At 50.2% G+C, this 21,889-nt stretch overlaps 8 protein-coding genes across 8 annotated transcripts; 4 read left to right on the forward strand and 4 right to left on the reverse strand.

The window, feature by feature from the left end:
- Positions 1-694: 694 nt before the first annotated feature.
- On the reverse strand, positions 695-1,150 carry T310_4338 (uncharacterized protein; the record flags this gene model as incomplete). The annotated part of the gene is made up of 2 exons (XM_013472783.1): positions 695-723; positions 811-1,150. The coding sequence occupies 2 exons, from the start codon at positions 1,148-1,150 to the stop codon at positions 695-697; spliced, it is 369 nt and encodes a 122-aa protein (XP_013328237.1).
- An 891-nt stretch (positions 1,151-2,041) lies between these two features.
- T310_4339 (Ras guanyl-nucleotide exchange factor RasGEF) lies at positions 2,042-5,556 on the reverse strand (the record flags this gene model as incomplete). Its single annotated transcript, XM_013472784.1, has 6 exons — positions 2,042-2,128; positions 2,187-2,612; positions 2,687-4,227; positions 4,629-4,838; positions 4,956-5,379; positions 5,458-5,556. 6 exons carry the CDS (start codon positions 5,554-5,556, stop codon positions 2,042-2,044), a joined length of 2,787 nt encoding a protein of 928 aa, XP_013328238.1.
- A 1,332-nt stretch (positions 5,557-6,888) lies between these two features.
- T310_4340 (HIT finger domain protein) lies at positions 6,889-7,534 on the reverse strand (the record flags this gene model as incomplete). The annotated part of the gene is made up of 2 exons (XM_013472785.1): positions 6,889-7,396; positions 7,464-7,534. 2 exons carry the CDS (start codon positions 7,532-7,534, stop codon positions 6,889-6,891), a joined length of 579 nt encoding a protein of 192 aa, XP_013328239.1.
- Positions 7,535-8,565: 1,031 nt separating this feature from the next.
- Positions 8,566-10,184, reverse strand: T310_4341 (uncharacterized protein; the record flags this gene model as incomplete). Its single annotated transcript, XM_013472786.1, has 2 exons — positions 8,566-9,428; positions 9,473-10,184. 2 exons carry the CDS (start codon positions 10,182-10,184, stop codon positions 8,566-8,568), a joined length of 1,575 nt encoding a protein of 524 aa, XP_013328240.1.
- A 215-nt stretch (positions 10,185-10,399) lies between these two features.
- Positions 10,400-11,539, forward strand: T310_4342 (NifU-related protein; the record flags this gene model as incomplete). Its single annotated transcript, XM_013472787.1, has 3 exons — positions 10,400-10,690; positions 10,765-11,304; positions 11,381-11,539. 3 exons carry the CDS (start codon positions 10,400-10,402, stop codon positions 11,537-11,539), a joined length of 990 nt encoding a protein of 329 aa, XP_013328241.1.
- Positions 11,540-12,859: 1,320 nt separating this feature from the next.
- On the forward strand, positions 12,860-14,516 carry T310_4343 (uncharacterized protein; the record flags this gene model as incomplete). Its single annotated transcript, XM_013472788.1, has 3 exons — positions 12,860-13,065; positions 13,201-13,388; positions 13,867-14,516. 3 exons carry the CDS (start codon positions 12,860-12,862, stop codon positions 14,514-14,516), a joined length of 1,044 nt encoding a protein of 347 aa, XP_013328242.1.
- Positions 14,517-16,103: 1,587 nt separating this feature from the next.
- Positions 16,104-19,308, forward strand: T310_4344 (uncharacterized protein; the record flags this gene model as incomplete). The annotated part of the gene is made up of 3 exons (XM_013472789.1): positions 16,104-18,208; positions 18,265-18,828; positions 19,281-19,308. The coding sequence occupies 3 exons, from the start codon at positions 16,104-16,106 to the stop codon at positions 19,306-19,308; spliced, it is 2,697 nt and encodes an 898-aa protein (XP_013328243.1).
- Positions 19,309-19,743: 435 nt separating this feature from the next.
- T310_4345 (Ribosomal protein L15) lies at positions 19,744-21,174 on the forward strand (the record flags this gene model as incomplete). Its single annotated transcript, XM_013472790.1, has 6 exons — positions 19,744-19,760; positions 20,045-20,087; positions 20,182-20,268; positions 20,495-20,651; positions 20,718-20,944; positions 21,034-21,174. 6 exons carry the CDS (start codon positions 19,744-19,746, stop codon positions 21,172-21,174), a joined length of 672 nt encoding a protein of 223 aa, XP_013328244.1.
- Positions 21,175-21,889: the final 715 nt, after the last annotated feature.

Raw genomic sequence — 21,889 nt, forward strand, 5'->3', positions numbered from 1 at the left:
ACAATATATACAGTCTAGGCGATTCCCAGAAACACAAACTCCATCCCGATCCTGATGCCATTCCCATTCCAAGAAAAAAAGTCAATATTTCCAACCCAGGTTTGTTGTCAACTTGTTGTGTATTCTATTCTATATCTCCGATAAGTTGACGGCAAGCAGCAGCCCGGGAAAGATTGCCGCACGGGTACAGGTGCATGTACCTATCCGTCAACAGCATCACTGTCTGTAGCCTGTTGACGTATCTGCTGACTGACTGCATCATGGATGAATGAATAAATTAATAGAATAGCGGGGAAGAATCATGTCAGAGAGAGGAGGCTGGTAGGTTCACATCTGTCAGGATAGGGTAGAAAGAGGGAGGAAGGGAGGGTATCTTCTGCTGGTGGTGCTTCCAAACCCTGTCGCTATGCTGTTCGACGAGCCCGTCCGCTGGAACTGATTCATGGAGGTCGCAACAGTGTTGTTGTTGTTGTTGTCAAGCGACGTCGGGACCGGACACGGCGCGTATGTATGCATCATAAAACGTGGAACGAATGGTGAAGGGAGGAAAAGCTTGACCTGCCATTCGTCATCTTCCTCGTTCTCGCTTGGTCGGTCGTTCGCTGAGGGGGAAAAAGACCCCTTTTTTTTCCCCCTCCCCCGATGAGACAGACGATTCCTCCCTCACCCTCTTGGATAGATAGATATACTTCAATCATTCCCCGTCATCGTCTTCTTCCCCTCCTACCCAACCAAGCTAAGCCTCACTCAATCTCATCTCATCTCACTGATTGCTGCCGCTGCTGCCGCTGCTACTGCTGCCATTCTCACCATTCTCATTCACGACCGGCAAATCCATCCCCACCCGTCTCGCCGTCAACCGGATCCTCTCCTGCTCATCGAGATTGATCCCCGGATAGTACCGGTCCAGCAGCGTCGTGTACATGCGTTGGGCCTGCGCGTACCGGACAAACTGCTCCGTCTCTTGCAGCCGGCGGTGGAGGAGCTTCTCTTCTTCTTGGGATGAACCGGTGAAGGAGGAGCGGAATTCGCTGCGCAGTCGTTGCTTGAGCGGTGAGGGGGACGAGAGCGGGCGGCGAGGGAGTTCGCGGAGGATTGCGCGGTATAGGGATCGGGCTTGGGAGGCGAGGGGTTCGGTGGTTGTAGCCATTTCGTTGTTTTTTCTTTGGTCTCTTTGTACGGAGTACTCTTTATTTTTCTTTTTGAACGGTTACCGCGTTCGCAGAGACCGAAGAATGGAAGTAGATTTGATTGAGATGATTGGAGAAAGTGAGAGAAGTGTAGGTAAGTAAGTAGGTATAACTTCCTAGGTAAGTTGGAAAATAAATTCCTTGAACAGTAGTAGTACAGTAGGTACCTTACTCCGTACAATAATGTTGTTCCTCCCGTTCCGGACAAGGTTAGTCATGTGACTGGAGTTCCTCTCCGCCAGCAATTCTACTGTAGATAAATATTACACCTCTAACAATAAGGATTTGATGGTGAAGATATCAGACAGTGTTTGGATACATTCTGGTCTTCTAAACATCGTTTTCCGGTACTTGTCAAGCTAGAATGCTGAATAAATATACCTAAACTGATACCGTCTACTTGCTATATATATACCCGCGTTCTTCCTCCCATTCCATTCCATCCCTTTCCTTTCAGAAATACCAACATGACTTGCGCTGAATGAGAAAGGAAAAAAAAAGCACTTTTATATTAACGATCCTTGTCGAGACCAAGATCTCGGGATAAATACAACGCGAATACAACGCGACCAAGGTCAGACTATATACAGGACTCTCAAGGGGGAAAAAAAATAAACAAAACAATCAGTAATATCTGTAATAAATCACATCAGGCTTCCACATGGTCAGCAAAATCATCCATTTATTCATCATGAAAGACATCGCAGCAACAACAACAACAACAACAGGGGTATTAGTGGTCATTACGAAACTAAGCGGATAAAGCCAAACGAGCACTGTACGTCAGAATTTTTTTTTTAGAGAAAGTAGCAACTACCCCCAAGGGCAGCACGAGGCGAACAGTCAGCCTGCTAGGTCCGCAACCATCCAAACTTCTTGCGTCCTGGATCTACACCAGCTGCAGAAGGCTCTACCTGCATGCTCCGCATGTACAGGTCCTGCAAAGATATCAGCCCATGTCCACATAATGACACAATGCAAGAATCGGGCACAAACCTCTTCGTCACGCATCTTGGTATCCAGCACCAGTCGTTGGACTTCCTCGTTTTTCTGGATGTAAGGATACGGCGTCCTTTGGCTGCGTTGGATCTCAAGAACCACATCCCCCATAATCTCGAACTTCTTCCAGTTTATCCGATCCTTGTTGTCGCCAATGAACGTCTTGTTGCCTTCTTCGGCTGACACGAGATCGCGTCGATGTAGAGGAAGAAACGGGATTCGTTCCCCGAAAGAATTCTCCCATGCCAGGCGGTAAGCAAAGTGGCTTTTCTGAGTACCCATCAGAATTAAAAGCCTCATGAACTCCTTTTGTACAGAAGGTGGGATCAGTTCCCTGGTCTGAGTCAGCCGCTGGACCGGTGTGCCGTTGATGCCGGCAATGACCGCGCCCAAGGAGTTGTAATTATTCTGCCGGCGGAGTTTCTGGAACAAATACCCACAGTCAGATCAATGTCTCACCAACCAGCAAGTCTCCACTAGCCAAATGTGCTACTCACCTGGGCTATGTTCATAAATTTCTCCATGGCCCGAGCTCGGTGCTTGGGCTTGTCCCGAAGCAGAATCATGCTAGCCACAAAGAAGGCCAGATGGTTGAATTCCTTGATCATTCGATTCACATTCGCCAGGCTCTTAATCTTGTCCTTCTCCGGTCCCGATATGCTGACATGACGGACGAGGTCTCGAGGCCTGAAAGAACTGAACATGATCCAGTCCATCCGAGTCAACTCTCGAGCGAAATCGTCCTCTGGGATTTCCATAAATTGTCGCCATTGAACCTTTGTCAACATGTTTTTCGGCGTGAGTTCCAGGGTCGCCGCCTCGCGTTGAGCATTTTCAATAGCTGCTAGCGTCGATGACGCCTGGGTCAAGGTGCTGGTAGATCTTCCCGCACTCGAAGAGTTCGACAATGTTCCCGAGTCTCTTGAGGACATCTCGGGTTGGTCCTCGGTGAGGTCTAACGAGCTCACGTTGAGAAGGACATGATCGGAGAAAGATAATTGACTCATCAGTGTCGATGGAGAGCCTCGGGAAGAAGTATGAAGAAAAGTTTCGCCTCCTTCGGTCTTCTGACCCTCACCCTCACCCTCACCTTCACCCTCACCATCACGGAAGGGCCAGCCAACGTCATCATCTTCGACGACGACTTCGAGGTGCATGCTGATTTCTTTGGCAGCGTACATGTAAACGTGATTTCTCTCTAAAGCGGCAACAAAGTCAAGCAGCTTTGCCCGCGTTTTGGGGTACGCGAAATCACCGGGATACTCGGAGACCCATTGCGCAAGCACGTTAAGCAGCCTCAATTGATCCGAGGCACGAGACAGTGGAGGGGCGGTACTCCGTTCGTTTTGGTCGAAACGACTGATCAAGGCGTTGAGGAGCTTGGCGGGAGCTGCAAACTTGCGGTAGAGACACAAGAAGATGGCGACAAATTTGTGGTCATGCTTCGACATCGGCAGCGCGACCAGGCGATCGACGAGTTCGTCAAAGGTGACTCCAGTCTCATTCTGTGCGGCCTCATGTTGTTGCTTGTCTTGAAGCTGCTCAGCGCTTGCTGGTCTGCTACGCGAATCCTCCGTCTCTTCTTCCATATCCAAAAACGAGCTGAAAGTGTCCGAGCCCGCACTGAAACGCCAAGTCGTGCGCAGCGCGTTTTGGCGGTGCGGAGAGGTGCTTGTCCTCGTCAATCCAGGGGAGGACGGTCGGCGTGAGCTTACCCGTGGTCCAGAGGGAGGAGTTTTCGAGCGCACAGGATGCGAGTTGCTCCGGGCATATCTGGAACTGGGGGCATTGAAAGCCACGGTGGACCCCGTCGTTTTGTCGCTGGGAACACGGCTCGAATCGGTCCCGTCGACTTCACGATTAGGCGCGGAAGGGCCCCTATTATTAACACCAGAATCGCCGCCCGACCGGGAAGTGGTTCTGGGAGCTTCGGAATCCGCGCGGCGATCTTGGGCAGCAGGCGTTTGCGGTGGTTGGGTCTCAAACGGAGAGCTCGAGGGAGAATAGTCGTCCCCGCTCTGGTGGAGGCGAGCAAGATCTAGAAGGCGAGATATCAGTCCCGACTGAACGGAAGAGTGTGACCGTTGGAGGGCGGTGCGACGCTGGCAAATTTAACGTCTCGGCGTTTTTGCGTTGCGGGCTGCATGCCAGGGTCCACGGGGATGGCAAACAGGGGGGAACGTGAGCGCTAGCGCGGCGGAACTGCTCGCCGCGGAAAATAGCGCACCACCCAACGCCCTCAAGTGGACCGTCTAGGGGCGGTTCCGTCTCAGGTGCACGGCCAAGCCTCCAAGGGAAAAGGAGAAAAAAAAGAAGAAAAAGAGACAAAATCCATGCAGAAACCGCATGAACATCAGGGCAGAGTGTCGCAACTATGCGTCGCTGGAGGCCTGGCAATGCCCAAGACAGGGGAGGAACGACAAGGAATCTGGAGCTTACCTGAATTCCGCGTTCTGATGGAACGCAGCACGGACGAAATGCATTTCTTGTGCGTTCGTGGGTCCTCCAAGGAAGTCTCCTGAAACGTATACGTGCAGAGGACCTTGTCCGCTTGCTCGATCGTCACCGGGTCCGACCTGCCAGAGAAGTGAGAGACATCGCATTTACAGGCCACGAGCTCAAAGGGCAGACGAGACTCGGTCAAGGCATCTGCGTTGATTTAAAAAGACAAGGTTAGCAACCATACGAGGGCGAAGTTGCAATAGAATTAATAAAGTCATCGCATAGATAAGATTTCTGCCCTGTAATACCAAAAGGGGCACTTACGCAAAATGCGTGAGACTTCCACAATGCTCTTTGGGGAACTCGCATCGTACAGAACCAGGGCCCCGTCGATCGGGGGGAGCGTCTGTTCCCCCACGGATAGAGGCCAAACAATGCGGTTGGTTTGGGTTACCGACGTCTCCTTCGGCAGTATTTTCCACAAATTTACGACATAAACTGTCCCATCCAGTGACATTTTCTTGGAAGATAAAGGCGACGTGGGAGGCTGCTTGAGATCCAGGGCGTGTTGTATGAAAGTAGACTTTCCCACGCCACGTGAGCCCACGACGGCAAGATTGACGCGTGGGTTGTCGGTTTTGGAGTATCCTGACTGTATGCAGACGTCAGCGACCATTTTTCTTGTCCTTCCTCTCTTCTCTTCTTCTTCTCTCTCTTCTTTTTCTTCTTTTCTTTTGTTTTTGTCGTCCTCTCGGATGACTCAACGCTACCTGAAGGATATGAAACGAAAGGCTCTATTCGTGTAACCAACAACATTCCAACGTACCTCATCTTTGATACCATGCGGTCCACGCGGCGACTTGATCTCCTGAGGCTGCGACTTGTCGCTCGATGATACAGCGCGCCTAGGCTGATTGGGATCCATTATGAGAGTATGTGGGACGAATTGGCTGGCAACTCAACGCAACGAACACCAGGCTAGACGAAGAAAACAAGGATTGGCGAAGATTTCATTCCTAGATCCACATGGATAGGAGTGATTATTCCTCGTGGTTCATTGTGGAGAGAAATGAGATTGCAAGGTAAATCAGTAATATAGTAGATGTATAAACCGTTGCAAGCCTGGTCAAATGTCTCTTCGAAATTGTCAGATGCGGCAGCTCAGCAAAGGACTTGGTCAAATTGCAGATAGGCCGAGTTGGATCAGACAGTTGGCCATAAACAGTGCCGGCATCCACACCAAGAAAATAGGATGAGGAGATTCGACGCAACGATAGATGATAGCGCAAGCAAGAACTCAAGATACAGTATGCAGATGTGGGAATATCTTGATATCCTTAACCAACGATGGAAGGATTGGATGGAAGAGGCATCCAGAGATCCCCTCCGAGTGGTTCAGATAACGCGGTTATTATTGCGACCTGCATGTGCGTGGCTAGCTCCATACGGTTCTGCAGAACGGGGGATCGACGCCGCTTCCCGCGTCGCCTTTCCCACACGTGACATTGAGTTCGGTTCGCTACGAACTTGGGCAGGACTAAGAGATACTATTTATCCTCCTACCCAATATTATTGATCGCCTCATCTTACAAGGGATCCTTATCATGCCCCTTTTCACATTCACTTCTGTCATTCTGTTGTGAACGGCTACGGAAGCATGCTTCCGCTGCCGAGAATTCAAATTATTGCGAACTCGCTACAAACATGGCCAGTATGGTATAACGCTGTTAAAGAAAGTGTGACGTATTTTGATTTATGCTGCTTCGATGAACACTCCTTCGATAGTGTTGCCAGCATGGAGAGACACATGAAATTCACCAGGACCTGCTAGCTTATTGGCAACCAGCTCTCAAAAGGAGGATCTATAATCAACACGTTTCATCCAGGTATCGACCCAGTCTGCTGTGGTGAGCATCTCTTTGCGGGTTTCGCTTTCTTGCATTTTCAGCATGATCAGGCCTTATCTCGGTTCACCCCACATCCTATCGGCTCCACTGCTTCCTCATCTTTGCAGAAATGAGGTTCAGGGCCTGTCAGAACTTTGTCATATCATCATGCCATCGCGCAGATGGCTCTAATTTATATCCGCAGGTGCGCTCATAAAGCCTCGACCATCTTAACGATCAAGCTGCCCTGTGGTCCGAAATACCGTCCGTTCCGCACCGTAAAAGCAGGAACTCATGGCTTGCAACTTCTCGGGAAGAACAAAATGATCACTCTCATATCGTGTATCCCTCAAGCGGTGTTTCGATCGCAGTTAAGAAGGTCCTTCATACTCGTCATTAACCAGGGCGATGAATCGCATAAAGCCCTCTGCATCAGGTCCCGTGCTTTTTCCATCTTCGCAGCTTTCTCTCCATTTCCTGACTTTCCCCAGACCACGGTTGAATCCCTTTTCTGCAGTCCACTGCCCTTTGTTGCCACCGCCTCGATGGTGTCCTCTTCGGCGGTCATGCCTACGGCCAAGATCGGGATGTTGCGCGCTAGCCCATTCTTCCTCCAACGTGGATCTGTAGATCTCTCGCAACTTCCCACGTAGTCCGGGGAACCTGGTGAAGATATCCTGCAGCTCCTTTGAGGAGCCAAGACTTTCCAAACTGAAGGGCTCTTTCTTCCCGCTTCTGGCCTCCTCCGATACGTGGCCGTTCGCTGTGCTCTGTGCCTTTCCAGACTCGGCTGAAGCTTGGGATCCTCCTTGATCGGGCGCGGTGGTCTCTTTTGGCGTACAATATATCTTATGGGACTGCACGCAACCAAGGGAACAGCTACATGAACGCGAAACGAAGAGATGGTTAGGACGATCTTTTTTAAATCCGGAAACTGACATCTTACCTCATTACCCTGCACGCCGGACATGTGTACTTTGCAGGCTCGGAGGAGCACACCTGGCATATCTTGGGCATGTTGACGTGCGGTTTATGCCTCAGCTTCGGATAGCTCGAGTATGTCGCATGGTCGTCCGACCGCGCTTTGCCCGCAACAGAGCGTGTCAAACTTTGCTCTGGAACCAGTAAGAATTTAGGCCATAGATAAAAGCCCTTGAAAAAAACGGTTTGTAGCAAACAACCAGTAAAAGTGATGTGAAAAGCGCAGCCTGCTTTGTTAACTTCCCGCAGAGTGAAATATTGAAGAAAGCTTGGGCCACTTTTTCAGCTCCGCCCATGAAATCTAGTGTGGTCCGTGCACCTAAATTCATAAGGATCCATACTCCGTACTCCGTATTGTTATCGAGCCATCTGCCAACCTCCTTGCTTAAACTTTACTTTTGTACCGCATCATGAAGAGCATGGCAAGGAATATAGGTGGGAAGCCCCACGTGGAAATTAGATTAAAACTATATACATAGCCAACAGGTTCGGGGACAGAAAGCCCCGTCATAGACCAAAGTAATACCTATATTTTTTTTCCTCTTTAAATTAGCCGAAGCTTAGACTTGTGCAGAATATCCGAGTTGACGAGTTCAATATGATGCGATTGTCTAGGACAAGTTTGCTATTCTGCAGAGCTTTCATGGTTTTTTACTCTGTATACTTTCCATTGATTACGGTGAATTTTGATGGATCAAAGTTCATTTCCCTGTATTGTGGGAAAATGCCCTGTATATAATAAATGCGGATGATACCCAATCACTTCAGTGTTAATCCATCCATTACTACTATATTAAAAGAAGACTTACGAGAGCTCCAGAGGAATAACTCAGGTACCTAGGTACCTCTATACCTAAGTCTGAGTATATCTGCCATCTGATTGGTTATTTCTTAAAATCACGTGAATTGCTTATTCATATTACGTCAACGGGAACAGTGATTAACGTAATCAACCACCGAGCGACGAATACCACCGAGCGACGAATTTTCGCCGCACCCACTATAATTTTGAAGCTTTTCAACCACCAATACAATTAAATTAGACTATCTAGTAGTTGAATATATAGCTATTTATTAGGACAATTCCTTATGGTATGTCCAATAGTCCCACAGCCACTGCAGCGTTGTGGAGCTCGCCGTTGAGGCATAGGTGTAGGCTCATCAAGCTTCTCATTAAGCTGCGTATCAAGCTGCTGAATGCGATTTTGGCCTTCTTGTACAGATAAAAGGGTATCATTACCTAGAATAGCACGCCTTCTTGCCTTCTTTCTAGTTTTCCGCTCAGTCTCAGCTCGTAGAGTCCTAATTTCATCTCGAAGAAGAAGGTTCATATTCATTGCCATCTGCGCGGCCTTTTCAAGATGATGAATATGAGACATTGGGCTGCTAGAAAGCTTTTGCTTTCTTGCACTAAGGCTTTTTTGCAAGCTGCGAACCTTGTGATCCAGCTGGTGAGGATTCTGAGGAGTTTGAAAAGCAGAGGAGACTGAACTTTCAACTGAAGCTGGTGGTGTTGGCGTACGAAGCTGAAAGGTAATCTTTGCAAGAACCCGCTCTTTATCAAGTGGCTTAAGTCCAGCTCCTGCAAAGCCTTTGCATATATTGTCTGGAGTAAACACTTCTGCACGAGCAGATGGATATAGGGATAGAAAGTCTTCCTTGTCAATATGGTTGTTGCCAGCAATCATTCTCTTTTCAAGCAGTTTTCCGTACGCGCGCTTAAGCGGGCCAAAAACACCAACATCAAGTGGTTGCAGGAGATGAGAGGCATGTGCAGGCATGCAAAGACAGACAATTGCATTCTCCTTGCAGAAAGTATCAAACTCTGCAGTTAAATGGCTACTATGGCCATCAAGAATAAGCAACCGCTTTGCACCAGTTGTATAGCGTCTGGAATATGGTTCAAACACCTCTTTCAACCAGCGAAGGCCTATTTCATCTGTTGTCCAGCCATTCTCGCTAGTTGCAATCCACCAGTCTTTGGAAGTGTAGGTTCTTGATACCAAGCAGCCTGTTGAGATGCTGCTTTCAAGATAATCACTGGTGGTATATGAATCCCCTTTGAGCTCACAGTCTCAATGATTGTAACCCATTCACGGTTTCCCTGGATGACTGTACGAGGCCTTTCACTGCGTTCTGCTGCAGTAATAACCTTGGAGGTTGAGCAGAGCCCCATTGCAAAGCCAGTTTCATCAAAATTCCAGATGTCATCTTCATGTATGCCATGTTCCTGAATAGCTGCATGTACAGCTTGAAACCATGGTATTATAACTCTTGGATCCTCCTGCTTTGCACGCTGGTATGTAATCCTTCGATTATATCTTGTACGCAGCTCAGGATGGCGCTTGACAAATTTATAAGCCCAGTTGATGCCAAGGACTGCAGTAGGATCCTGTAGACGCTCACGGAGTAATATTTGTGCCATTGAACGCAGAAACTCTGGCCGAATTGGAAAACCTCGTTTATCTGCCTCTAGTAATCGCTGAATAAGTGTTTCCTCTTCAATAGCCTTTAATCTATGGCCATTAGCACGTGTTTCTGCGCGTGGTTGTCTTCCTTTAAGGCGAGCGCGAAGGGTAGCCTCAGGCACCCCAAAAATCTCTGCAGCCTTCAGTATTGATTTGACTTTTTGATTTTTATAAGCTGCAATAGCCATTTGAATTCGGTTTTCTTGAGATAAAGGCATTTTTGATAGTGGTGGTGATAAAATGACGCGTTGAAAAAAGGAAGTGGTAGGGTGGAGGAAAATTCGTCGCTCGGTGGTATTCGTCGCTCGGTGGTTGATTACGTTATTTGAAGTTAGCTGGGCGAATTCTCGAGCCGACGGGTTTGTCATCGGAGAGACGACAACGCTCGAAACCCGTCAAAGACCCCGTAACGTGGGATTAGTAGTAACACAAAATGTCGACACAGCAAGCATCAAGATACCTCATCAAGCGCGCAATTTTTGGTTCAGCGCCCGTGGCTCGGGTTTCGGAGACGAGTCGACTGACGGCTACGAGGGCCTTGCCTTCGGCATCGAGAAGTTTTCACAATGCTCGCGGCCTCCCAGCGATTACATCCTCAGAGAGCCGTCGCAGACCGACGCTGCGGCCATACCAGCAGCCATCTGGAATCATGAGGGTGAATGGCTCGTCCCCAGGAGACAGGCGGACGATATTCATCCAAACTGAGACCACTCCAAACCCAGATGTGAGTTCTGCAGTTTTCACTCATAATTCTCCTGTATTTCGTTTTGCTGACGACGGCGATAAACGGAGACGTAGGCTCTCAAGTTTCTTCCTAATCATCGCGTCCTTCCTGAAAATTTCCCTACGCCGTTCTTAGAATATCTTTCGCCGAGATCGACTGTTGCTCCGCCGCATCCGTCCCCGTTGGCTTCAAAGCTTCTCAATGTTGATGGTGTTTCGTCTGTTTTCTACGGACCGGACTTCATTACCGTTACTAAAGCGAGTGATGCCAACTGGGCTCACATTAAGCCCGAGGTTTTCAGCCTGATTACCGAGGCTGTGACGTCCGGAGAGAACATTGTAAACACAGTCGAGCGGACATCGGCAGAAAGTGCCCAGAAGGGTGGGGGCGAGGATACCCTGGGCTATAATGAGGAGGATGATGAAGTCGTTGGCATGATCAAGGAGCTTCTGGAGACCAGAATCCGGCCGGCTATCCAGGAGGACGGAGGTGATATCGAATTCCGCGGCTTTAAAGATGGCATGGTATATCTGAAGCTGCGAGGAGCCTGCCGGACCTGTGACTCGAGCACGGTGACACTGAAGAACGGCATCGAGTCCATGTTGATGCACTATGTAAGTCCACTTCACTTATCCCTTTTCTCTTTCCGTCTATAGACCATTGAATGCTAATGGGACCTTCTGTGACTAGATTGAGGAGGTCAAGGGCGTGCACCAGGTCCTGGATCCGGAGGAGGAAATCTCGATGCATGAGTTTGCCAAGTTTGAAGAAAAGCTCCGACAGCAGAAGGGGCCTCAGGCTACTGCGTCCGCAGTGGGCAAAGGCAGTTTGGATACGGCAGAGGCTTAAGGACAGAAGAAGCCAATTATCAGCTTCTCACCATGTTGCTGTTGCTGTCGTCCCTTATGGGGCTTGATTAGCGTCTTGCTCGATTTTCTAGTGACCGGGAATGTTGATTAGATTGCGGGTTTGGTTGTGTCTGTCAGGAGACAAATTGTACAGTACACAATATAGATCAGTTTTGAGACATGACACCTAGCCATGAGAAAGTTGGTATGGAAATGATTTTTTTTCTCAATTATACCCTATCTACGAGAGAGAAGAAAAATTATAACACATCTAAGTGGAGGAATGACAGAGTTCCTTTTCTCTCCATCTACCAGCCTTTTTTTTTTAACGGATTTGAAGTCTTTACTTCCTTTATAAGATATTACTATATTCGAAGGCGGAAGTGCATGAATTCTGCCAGGGTGTATGTTTTACTAAGAACGTGCTGGCAATACCATGCCTCGTATACCGTAGATAGATCGTAGCCCCGAGGAAATTCCTAGCGAAGAGCGAAAAGGACTATTGGCAAGAAGCTCATGTTGTGGACAGGCGCATCCGTGGATATATGGCAGGCCGTGGATCAGAAGGTTAAGCAGTCTGTACAGTAGCTCTGTCTTTCACGGACTACGATCGTGTTGGCCGGTGTGGCCCATGCAGGTGACTGAGGTCCGTCGGATTGACCGCTACCGGATACCTAATCGAAGGAGGGGCAGCCAGGCGAGCGACAATCCACGCAGCCTATGAGCATTGAGCACTGGCATGCTAGGCTCGCTGCTCTGCCCACCCAACAGCAGTCCTGCGCTTCCGTCTCGCGCCACTCCACTGCTGCAACCGACTACTGCAACTGCCTAGCATCCCCGCGTTCAAATTGTGGGGTAGCTGTCGGTTGCCACCAACCCACAGTGTAGGTCGGACGAAGCATAACATCGAACAGTAATCATGTCGTCCAACTGGAGCATTCCTCCCTGTGCCGAGAATGGATGACTGACCCGACTGTCATGCTCTTGCAGGCGGTGGGCCTCCGGCAGCAACAAAACACGACATCAGGAGAGGAGCAACTTGACCGCACCTGACAAGCTGCCACAACGGGGTGATCAATTCTGGGCCCTTGCCTTTGTAGGGAGCTAGTTGGAACCTGACAGGACGGATCCTTCGGCAGAATGCGCTACTGTTTGCCATGCGCGATTTAAGTTCGGTTTCACATTGTGTGTGGACGGCGGGAGGGTGTCCAATTTAAATGTTCGGTGCCATTGTGTGGGTGTTCTCGTCAGGCGGGGAGAGGGACCCCTGCCGGAATGGTGGCTTTGCAGTATCGCACAAACAAGCAGGGAGCCCCCAAGCATGCCCAACATTCTATGCACCGGTGAAGAGTGGGATTGTGGATTGTTATGCAACATCTACGAATATGTGCGAGATGTGCGAGACGACCAAGGGTCTCCAGCTGCGGGTTTCCTGTCATCGTCGAAGGCGAAGGCATCAGTTGCGGCCAAGGGACCCTGGGCAAGGCTGGAGGAGCATTACTCCGTAGTTCCAAGCCAGCTCCTTAGGTAACTTAGGCACTTCCGTCCTAGCTACCTAACCTAACCTAAGCAATGCATGGCTTCCCCAGATGAGAAGCGAGCACTTAACTGGCTAGGAGATTAGCTAAACTGACCGTATGCCGCCCGTACCTACGGAACTAGCCTTTGTCTTTCTATTTCGCTGCTGTTCTACTGGCTCAACCCAGGAAATCAGCGTCGTGTGACGATCTGCGCGAAGAGAGTTCTCCGTGGGGACCAAAGGAAAGCGGTACAGCGTAGAAGCTACAGAAACTGTCCGTGGTTCTGGGCCCTCGTCATTGCGCAGGGATCACGACAGCACGCGGATGAAGGTAGGTGCAGCTATCCACGACTGTCAGTAAGCTCTTGTTCCTAGTGTCACATTCCAATTCCGCCTCGGGGAGCAAGCAGAGCTCTAGGGTGAAAGAGTAGTGGCCGAGTCAGAGAGGTTGCAGCCGATGCCATTGGAGCATTGAGCAGCAGATTTCTCTGGGCAGCAGTTAAACAGTCGTGTCTGCTGAGTCGGTGCATTGTATTCTGTTGAAGCTGCGATGCCAGGCGGTGCTTTGTGGATTCCATGTCGTCATTCTGGGTAGCTTAGTTAGACACCATAGCGTTCTCAAGAGGAGGCCTTCCTGGTGGAGATCGAGTCTCGTGCCTCTAAGAGTAGCTCGAAACGGAACTGACACGCTTCCCTCGACGCCGGCAGCCAATAATAGCAGGATGCGCTGCAAGTAATTCGAGGACCCCGCAAGGACAGGCGGCCAGACGGTGAACGACCAGGGTTCGTATGCTGGACATGGACTGTAGGCTGTAGCTGTGTGCTGCCTCTCCATGGATGGAGCAGCAGCGACGTCTCCCCACATTGTCGGCCAGCTGGATCGCTGGGTCTAGCGCCTGACGACGCCCAGCGATGGGCCGGTGCTGCCGGTCCAGCAGCCCCAATTCGCCCCCTCCCCGCCACTCCTCAGCAGCTCAATGCTTCTCGCCCGCCGGTTCCAAGCAGCGACGGCCTAGCAGCGCGCACCGCGACCTGTCCACCAGTCATATATCCCCGGGGGATCTTCGACGGTACCAAGGCGCCCGCTGCCATTGTCCACCTTACTCCGCGTTCCCTGTCATTGTTCCTTCAGCTACAAGGCGTGAGCGAGACTCGAGGGAGCACGGTTCTCCTGTCGCTTGCTGTCAACCAACCCCATCCGCCTCCAGGTCGGACAAGCCGCCACCACGTCTCCTGCTGGTCCTGCCAATTCGTGGCTAGTTCTCCTCTCCTCCATCCCCTTCCATCGCGCTGGGAGCCCTTTTTCCATTCTGCTTCTTGCCGATGTCCTGCGGACTCTGAGTCGCCCATCTTTGCTGTTGCTTGCCATCTCGGCCCTTTCGATATCTACCACTTACTGCCTTCGCGACTTCTTCGGGCGCGGAGCTTCGACCCGACAGGCTCGGCGGGTTCAATGTGAGTTCCGGCACCTGCACACGAGCGTGATCACGACCTTGCTGCCGTCGTTTCCATCCTTACAAAAGCTGACTTGTCATTTCTGAACAGATTCTTCTTCTGATCTGAAGATGCGCTGCTCCTAGGAAGTGCGCATCTCTGCTTGGCTGGCGCCTGTTTGCTGGAAGCTTCACGCAACCCGCGGTCACGCAACCCATCGCTGCCTTTGTGTGTACCCGGCATCATACAACCCCGTGCCTTCATACCTGCGCGCATCGCATACGAATCTCCACAAATACCCATAGATTGGGTTCTCGCTTCGCAAGTCCAATTCCCGTTTCGAGAGAGAAGAGGGGGTTTAAAAAAAGACAAAAAGAAATCATAGAGAGAAAAAGGTGGAGAGAAGGCTGCGACCTGCCTTCTCACCAACGGTTCCTTCAGTTACAGCTATTCTTTGAAACACGGAAGCCGGGTTGCTTCTTGATAGAGGATTGTATATGGTAGGGAAATTTGGGATTCTGTTTGAATACGCTGGATAGAATACTACGGCCCTCTAGAGTGGTGAGTTGGTGAATGTGTCTCATGATGGGCAATGCCCTAAGATGATGATATCTCGACAGATTATCTTGGCGCTGTCTGGTCTGCTATAACGTTATTATTTGCTCTTCTTTTAGATCTTGTTCTATATACTGCAGGTGAGTCGGTTTCACGTTTCGGTCGATCGTCTGCTATTTCCTTCGAGCGATACCCCTCTACCTGCGGTCGCTTCTACGCGTCTCCATGTCTATTAGGAATATTCTTTTCTTTTTTACTTCTCTCTTTTTTTCCCTTCCCCCGGATTTTTTTTTGTTTGAACTCTTATGATTGCTGTCGCCCTCTGGTATGGGGCCATTGACAGCTGTTGGGGGCCGGACTCATCTACCAGCATCTTCTTCACTATGCGTCTCGAGCTGCTAAGTTTATTGCTCACTTTGATTCCTCGAAATTTCATTAGATATATAATGAGAGCTAACGTGGCATCAAATCGGGCATAGGCTGCTATCTCGGTCAGCTTCAAATCATAACTTCCCACTCTTCTTCAACGTTCAAAGGGCATCTGTTACATAATATCCAACGTCTCGTCTGAGGCCTCCATATATATCGCGCATAACTGATTCCACTTTGTGAATTTCAAGGTGAGTCATCTACAATTCTACACGTGACCTACCCATCCTAGCCGCAATATGGTGTATTCACCAACTTCTCCCCGCCTGTTTCCTCATTGAATACTACGCGTATAACACCCGCATCACAATTTATGCGCGTCGTATCTGTCGGCATTCTGCTCATTCACACATCTCTCACTATCCTGTCACCTCATCTGAATGCCTCTCGACTTTTCATCTGCCCCTATGGGGAATGGGTGTCCTTCTCATTCCAACTGGCTGACTTGTCTGTATGAATAGTGCCATAACCGACTGGATTTTGTCCAACACTCCCTGTGGTGTTGCCTGTGATCAACTCGCTTCCCTTATCCTCACAGTGTGCTATTTCATGAATTGACCACTCTCACCTGAGAGGATTGGCTAGTAGCGTGGTTCCCGATAATTGGTCAGACAATACAGTTGCAAAAATGGCGACATCTGCTGTGACGGGGAAATCCACGCCTGCATCTGCTAGCAATGCATCCCTCCGGCTGGAGAAGAGCCATCCCGGAGTTCGCCGCTCGACTCCCGATTCCGAAGCTCTGGCTTCTTCAGATGACGAGGTCGAGCAACATCAACAGACACCGACCGCCACGAGTGCACCAGCGCCTAAACCAGCGCGGCGCACATCATGGCTGAACGAAGTGCCACAGACTCTGCCTAGGAAAGCTTCACTGACTACAGGAGGGCCTCTTGCTTCGACAGGTTCCAATCCTTCGACCCCTGCAGCTGACCAGAGCCCGTGGGCTACCACCACGAGCCCAAGCCTCAGTGGTTCTATATCTTGGGGCCATGGTGGCAGTAACTTCCCTTGGGGGACCGGTATTTGGAACACTGAGTCACGCAAAGAGCCTCCACCGCGACTCAGTGAGTTAAGCCTCTCACCCACAATGCCAAATCCGCCAAATACAAGCACCGGTGCTGCGGATGAGGTTCTTAGTCCCACCTCTCGAACACTGCCCGGCGATTCATCCATCCCTTTCACAATTCCTCTTCATCCGACCCCCAAGACATATCGCTCACAGTCGTATTCTGTCGGACAGCTCGATCCCGAGACAGTCAAATTGATGACTGCCAAAGCGGCTAGCTATTACAATACCGGTCGTGGGAGAAATGGTGGTCCGTATACGGGTTTACAGCATCGATCTTCTCGACCAAGCTTACTGGGGGAGCTAGGTCACGATTCTGCTTTGCTGGGTCAGGTTCGCGAGGACGATGATGGCGAAGACAAGGCGAATGATTCCGACGGCAGTTACTCTTTGGCTTCGAATCAGGCACGCACTATCGAACAGTTGACGAGAGAGAATGCGCTCCTGCGTCAGGCAGCCGGTCAATTGGACAGTGCGCGTTTAAGGGACCGAGCAGCGTCTTCTGCTTCGGCCAACATTGCTGGCGGTATTCACAACTTGCATCGCATACGCGGTAGCGTTCCAGAAGAGTCTGACCTTGCTGTAGAAGACTTGGATGAGCTGGGCGATATTCCTGGTTACAGCAACATTCGGAGTAATGCCAGGAGAAGATTCTCGGAGCATTCTGCTAATCTCGAGAAGCAATTCCCGACGTTCGCCTCGCTGGAAAACAGACCCCTGGAGAATCTCAAAAGAGCTCACTGGCAGACGTCCCTTGGCTTTGGCAGCATCAGCGAGCTTCCGCAGAGTCGGCGACACTCCTTCGCGGATATCCCTCCAAGACACACATCGATCAGTTCGATCGGGGAGTCACAGTCTCACATAGGTTCCGTGAATTCTCGATCAGGCCCGGGAGATCGAGAAGAAGGACTTTCCAACATCATGGATGGAACCATTACTACATCCCCGGGAGAGAACCGTGAGTATTACCATTTTCGCCCGACCCGTCACCTTCAACAGAATGAATTAGAACTGGAGCATTTACGAGCGAGAGAATTTGCAGCATCGTACTTTTCCGGTCGCGAGAAACTTCACGCCGGTGCCGATTCGCTTCCTTCGTCCGCAATTCCCACCTCGCTGCACCAGGCGTATAATATGCCGACCTCCTTTGGCCGCCCACAAGCGGGATTGACCCAGCCTCACCAGAATCAGCTCCTGTATATCGTCACGTTCAAATGCCACCGGGCGGATGTCTTTTACATTCAAGAGGACACCGGTCTTCAGGTCAAACCTGGTGACCTTGTCATCGTAGAAGCGGATCGCGGCACGGATCTGGGAACCATCCAGCATGCGAACGTCACCTGGCAACAGGCGCGGGAACTGAAAGAGAAATATGCGGAAGAACATTACAAATGGCTGATGATGTTCTCTCGACAAGCCCAAAATGGAGCATCGATCCCTCCTAGTCGTAGCGCAATAGGTGGCATGGGACCAACGGGCTCACACGGCCATGAATCGCAGGCTTCAGATATCAAACCCAAGCTGATCAAGCGGCTCGCCCAGAACCACGAGATCTTGACCCTGCGAGACAAGGAAGGCAACGAAGCCAAAGCCAAGCGAGTCTGTCAACAGAAGGTTGCTGAACATCGGCTCAACATGGAAATTCTAGATGCCGAGTTTCAGATGTGAGTCTTGTCACCCTTATCTGTCAGGAATAGTGTCGCTAATCTTACGGTTGTAGGGATTGGAAGAAATTGACCTTTTATTACTTTGCGGACACCTATATCAACTTCAACCCTCTGGTAACCGATCTGTTCAAGATCTACAAGACCAGAATTTGGATGTCTGCTATCAATCCTGCATCTTTCGCGTCGCCCCATGCTGGCCTCCCACCTCCAGGTGCGAGTTCCGTGGGTTATGGTCAAGAGACAGCGTCCGACCGTCGTCATCAGCATGATCTCAGAGGATACAATCTCCCTCAATTGTCAACGGCACCGGGCAATCTTCGAGATCCCCTGGATTCCCAGAGGGATGCTGTCTCTAACCCCGTCGGCGGTCTTCGTAACGCTTACATGGACCCTTACCAGTCTTTTGGCCCGGCCGGTCGCCAGCCAGAGATGGGATTTGGTCACGCCGTTCCACAAAATGATCCGTTTTCATCATACCCGTCAACCGGTTATGGAGCGCTGGATCCCGGAGTGTCGGACTACACTGCAGCAAACATTGCCGGTTCTAGCAACGGACAGAGAATCAATCCGACTCAAGGAGACTGGGTCAACAGATTTCAGGGCCTGTCTCTCGGGTCGTGAGAAGTTTTCCCCTTTCTTCCTTCTGCCGAACCTCCTTCTCTGCGTAATTCGTCGTGGATTATCATCTGTTTCTGCGTTTCTTCGGATCTCAACCCGCTCTTCGTCGGCATGAATCATGGTTTTCACAATACCAAGTTAGATTTCCCTTAATGCTTTTATTAGGTAGATCGTCAAAGGGATCTACGACAGGCCTTTACCTCTGATACCTGATAGACTGCTACAGCTCACGACTTAATTCTCCTTTCTTCTTCTTTCCCCCTCTCTTTTTCTTTCTTTCTTTCCTTTTTTTTTTTTGACGTGTTATCATGTTTGTTAACCCTGCACAAAGATTCGGAAAGTCGATGTTCTACTCTCCCCTACCCCACGAATGCGTTCCCTTGTGTCTATTTCTTTCTAAAAATTTCTGTTGCCATAGATCATATGAGACTATGACTGCTACGGTGGATAGGATTCAGAATGCAGACGAATTGCGGTAAAGAGTTTTTTTTTTCTATCCTCCTTCCTCCCAAAATGTTCCAGGTTCACGCGACGATAGCCCATTTCTGACTAGTTGGGACGATAAGGAGAAATTATTGCATAAAGGCGAGAGAGTTAGAAAAAAATGGAGTGGGTGTGGGATGGCCTGCAATTCTTCCTTTCGTTATCTCCAGAGTCCAACAGGCCAAGTTGCTATTCCAATTTGGATTATTCTTCTCTGTACGTAACTGTTCTCTCTCGTCTATCTTATTTCGTCGATTCTCCTGACAAGGAAGAACCAAAATTGAATTTGTGATTCTCTTCTTCGTTTGCAGTTTGCCTTGGATTTCTGCTCCTCTCAAAGACCTTTTCTACTCTCCCTAAGGGTTGGACCTTTATGTAAATCTCTAAGAATTGCAAACCAGCTGTTCAATACCTTCGCGTAGTCGTCCATCATGTTGAGCGCTGATACGTAGGTTCTTCTGTCATTTCACCAGGATTTCCAGGAAAAAGAGCATACAAGGACACGTGCTCAGAGACATGTACTGAGGTACTTCCAATTTCGTAGCTAAATTTTGATACTCTCTGCGCTAGCGTTGAACCCGCCTTCCGAGCACTCTGGTTGGCTGCACAGGCCGCCTTAACATGGTTGGCCAGCGCGGGTTGTGTGCACCGCTCGCCTAATTTTTAGCGTCCCACACACATTCGCTCCATTCCCTTGACGAGAGGAGAGACTCGCAACTTTTCTGCTCCCAGCAGCGACAACGACGACAACCGACGAGGAGTCCACGCCGACAAGGTATGCTCTCTACTATCGCCCGTATTGACGGAATTCACGCGATTGAAATTGGAATCTCGCTCTGAACGGTTGGCTGACTGGTGTGCTGCTCCAGATGGGTGCCCTCAAGTACGTGGAAGAGCTTTACAAGAAGAAGCAGTCTGACGTGCTTCGCTTCCTGCTGCGCGTCCGATGCTGGGAGGTGAGATCCCCCGAATAATGCTTTCTTTGAGATACCTGCCGGGAGTCGAGATCAGAACTCGTTTTGCCATTGCCATAGGATGATACCTGTTCTTGATGGTGTATTGCTTGGGCGGCTCGATTTTACACACCCGGTCAGGTGGACGTGGCACGCAATCCAATCTTATCTTGGCTTGCTGTGTCTTGCTATACACTCGTTGAACTTTGCTGAGAGTGCATTAATATAGCTCCGTCAACTCGATGTGATCCACCGCGCTTCCCGCCCATCTCGCCCCGACAAGGCTCGTCGTCTCGGCTACAAGGCCAAGCAGGGCTACGTGATCTACCGTGTCCGTGTGCGACGCGGAGGACGCAAGCGGCCCGTTCCTAAGGGTGCCACCTACGGTACGCGCCGGTTTCTGTGTGAATGAGGAATCTTGGAGCATATCGGGCTGATCTGATGACTCTTAGGCAAACCCACCAACCAGGGTGTTAACCAGCTGAAGTACCAGCGCTCTCTCCGCTGCACTGCTGAGGAGCGTGTTGGTCGTCGCTGCGCCAACCTGCGCGTCCTGAACTCCTACTGGATTAACCAGGACTCGACCTACAAGTACTACGAGGTCATTCTCGTGGACCCGCAGCACAAGGCCATCCGCCGCGACCCGCGGATCAACTGGATCTGCAAGCCTGTTCACAAGGTATGGCTCTTTGTCCTTCCGGGGCATGGTTGGAGGGATTTGGAAAGAGAAAAGGCAGGAGCGTGTACTGACATGTCTTCTCACCTCAGCACCGCGAAGCCCGTGGTCTCACTTCTATCGGCAAGAAGTCCCGTGGTATCAACAAGGGCCACCGTTTCAACAAGACCTCGGCCGGCCGGAGGAAGACCTGGAAGCGCCACAACACCCAGGTCTTCTGGAGATACCGTTAAATGTAGGGGGGTCCATTGGCAGTGGGGGACATCATGGCATCTATCTCTTTGTGTGGATGTTATTGGTTCGAACCATAAAATTCACGATGATCATACCATTGTGGTTTTCCAGCGTGTGCTTTACGAAAAAAATGAGTCTAATCTGACATGGGAGCGAGGAATAAGACTATTTTTCTTCGCCGGAAATTTCAGTGGTCCAAATAACCGGAGATACTTCGTAGGATTGATTCCCTTTCGTGCTGTCGTTGATCTCGGCATTAAAGTCTCGTGCTCATGATAACATGGTGGTGCCGGTTCGAGAAAACTCATGGAATGTGATTTTACTTGGTTTGTAAGGACTTTTTGATCTTCTGGCTCAAATTGGACAACGGTCCGCTTTCACACTGCACTTCATGCTTGTACCGTTCCGGTATTCCCAGTGTCTGACTCTCATTCCACGGGCCAAGGTTTCCATGTTCCATAAATAATTTGCACGATCAAGCATACCTGGGCGGGGACTCGGATCTGCGTCTAGACTGTAGGAGGCCTAAAAATAGTGAATGTGTCTCTCGTCGTCATCGTTAGAGTAATTAGTCACCTAGGCCCGAAGACTGAGCACAGATTACGTAGCGGCCAAGCTCGGGTCTCACTTCTCGGGGAAGCCGCCGCCGCTGGACTGGCTGCTCTGCCCGGTTGGTGGTCCCTGCCGCCATGCCGGATAAGGCTGGCAAGGGCG

Source organism: Rasamsonia emersonii (genome assembly GCF_000968595.1).
Source record: "Rasamsonia emersonii CBS 393.64 chromosome Unknown ctg1118621760107, whole genome shotgun sequence".
Taxonomy (NCBI): Eukaryota; Fungi; Ascomycota; class Eurotiomycetes; order Eurotiales; family Trichocomaceae; genus Rasamsonia; species Rasamsonia emersonii.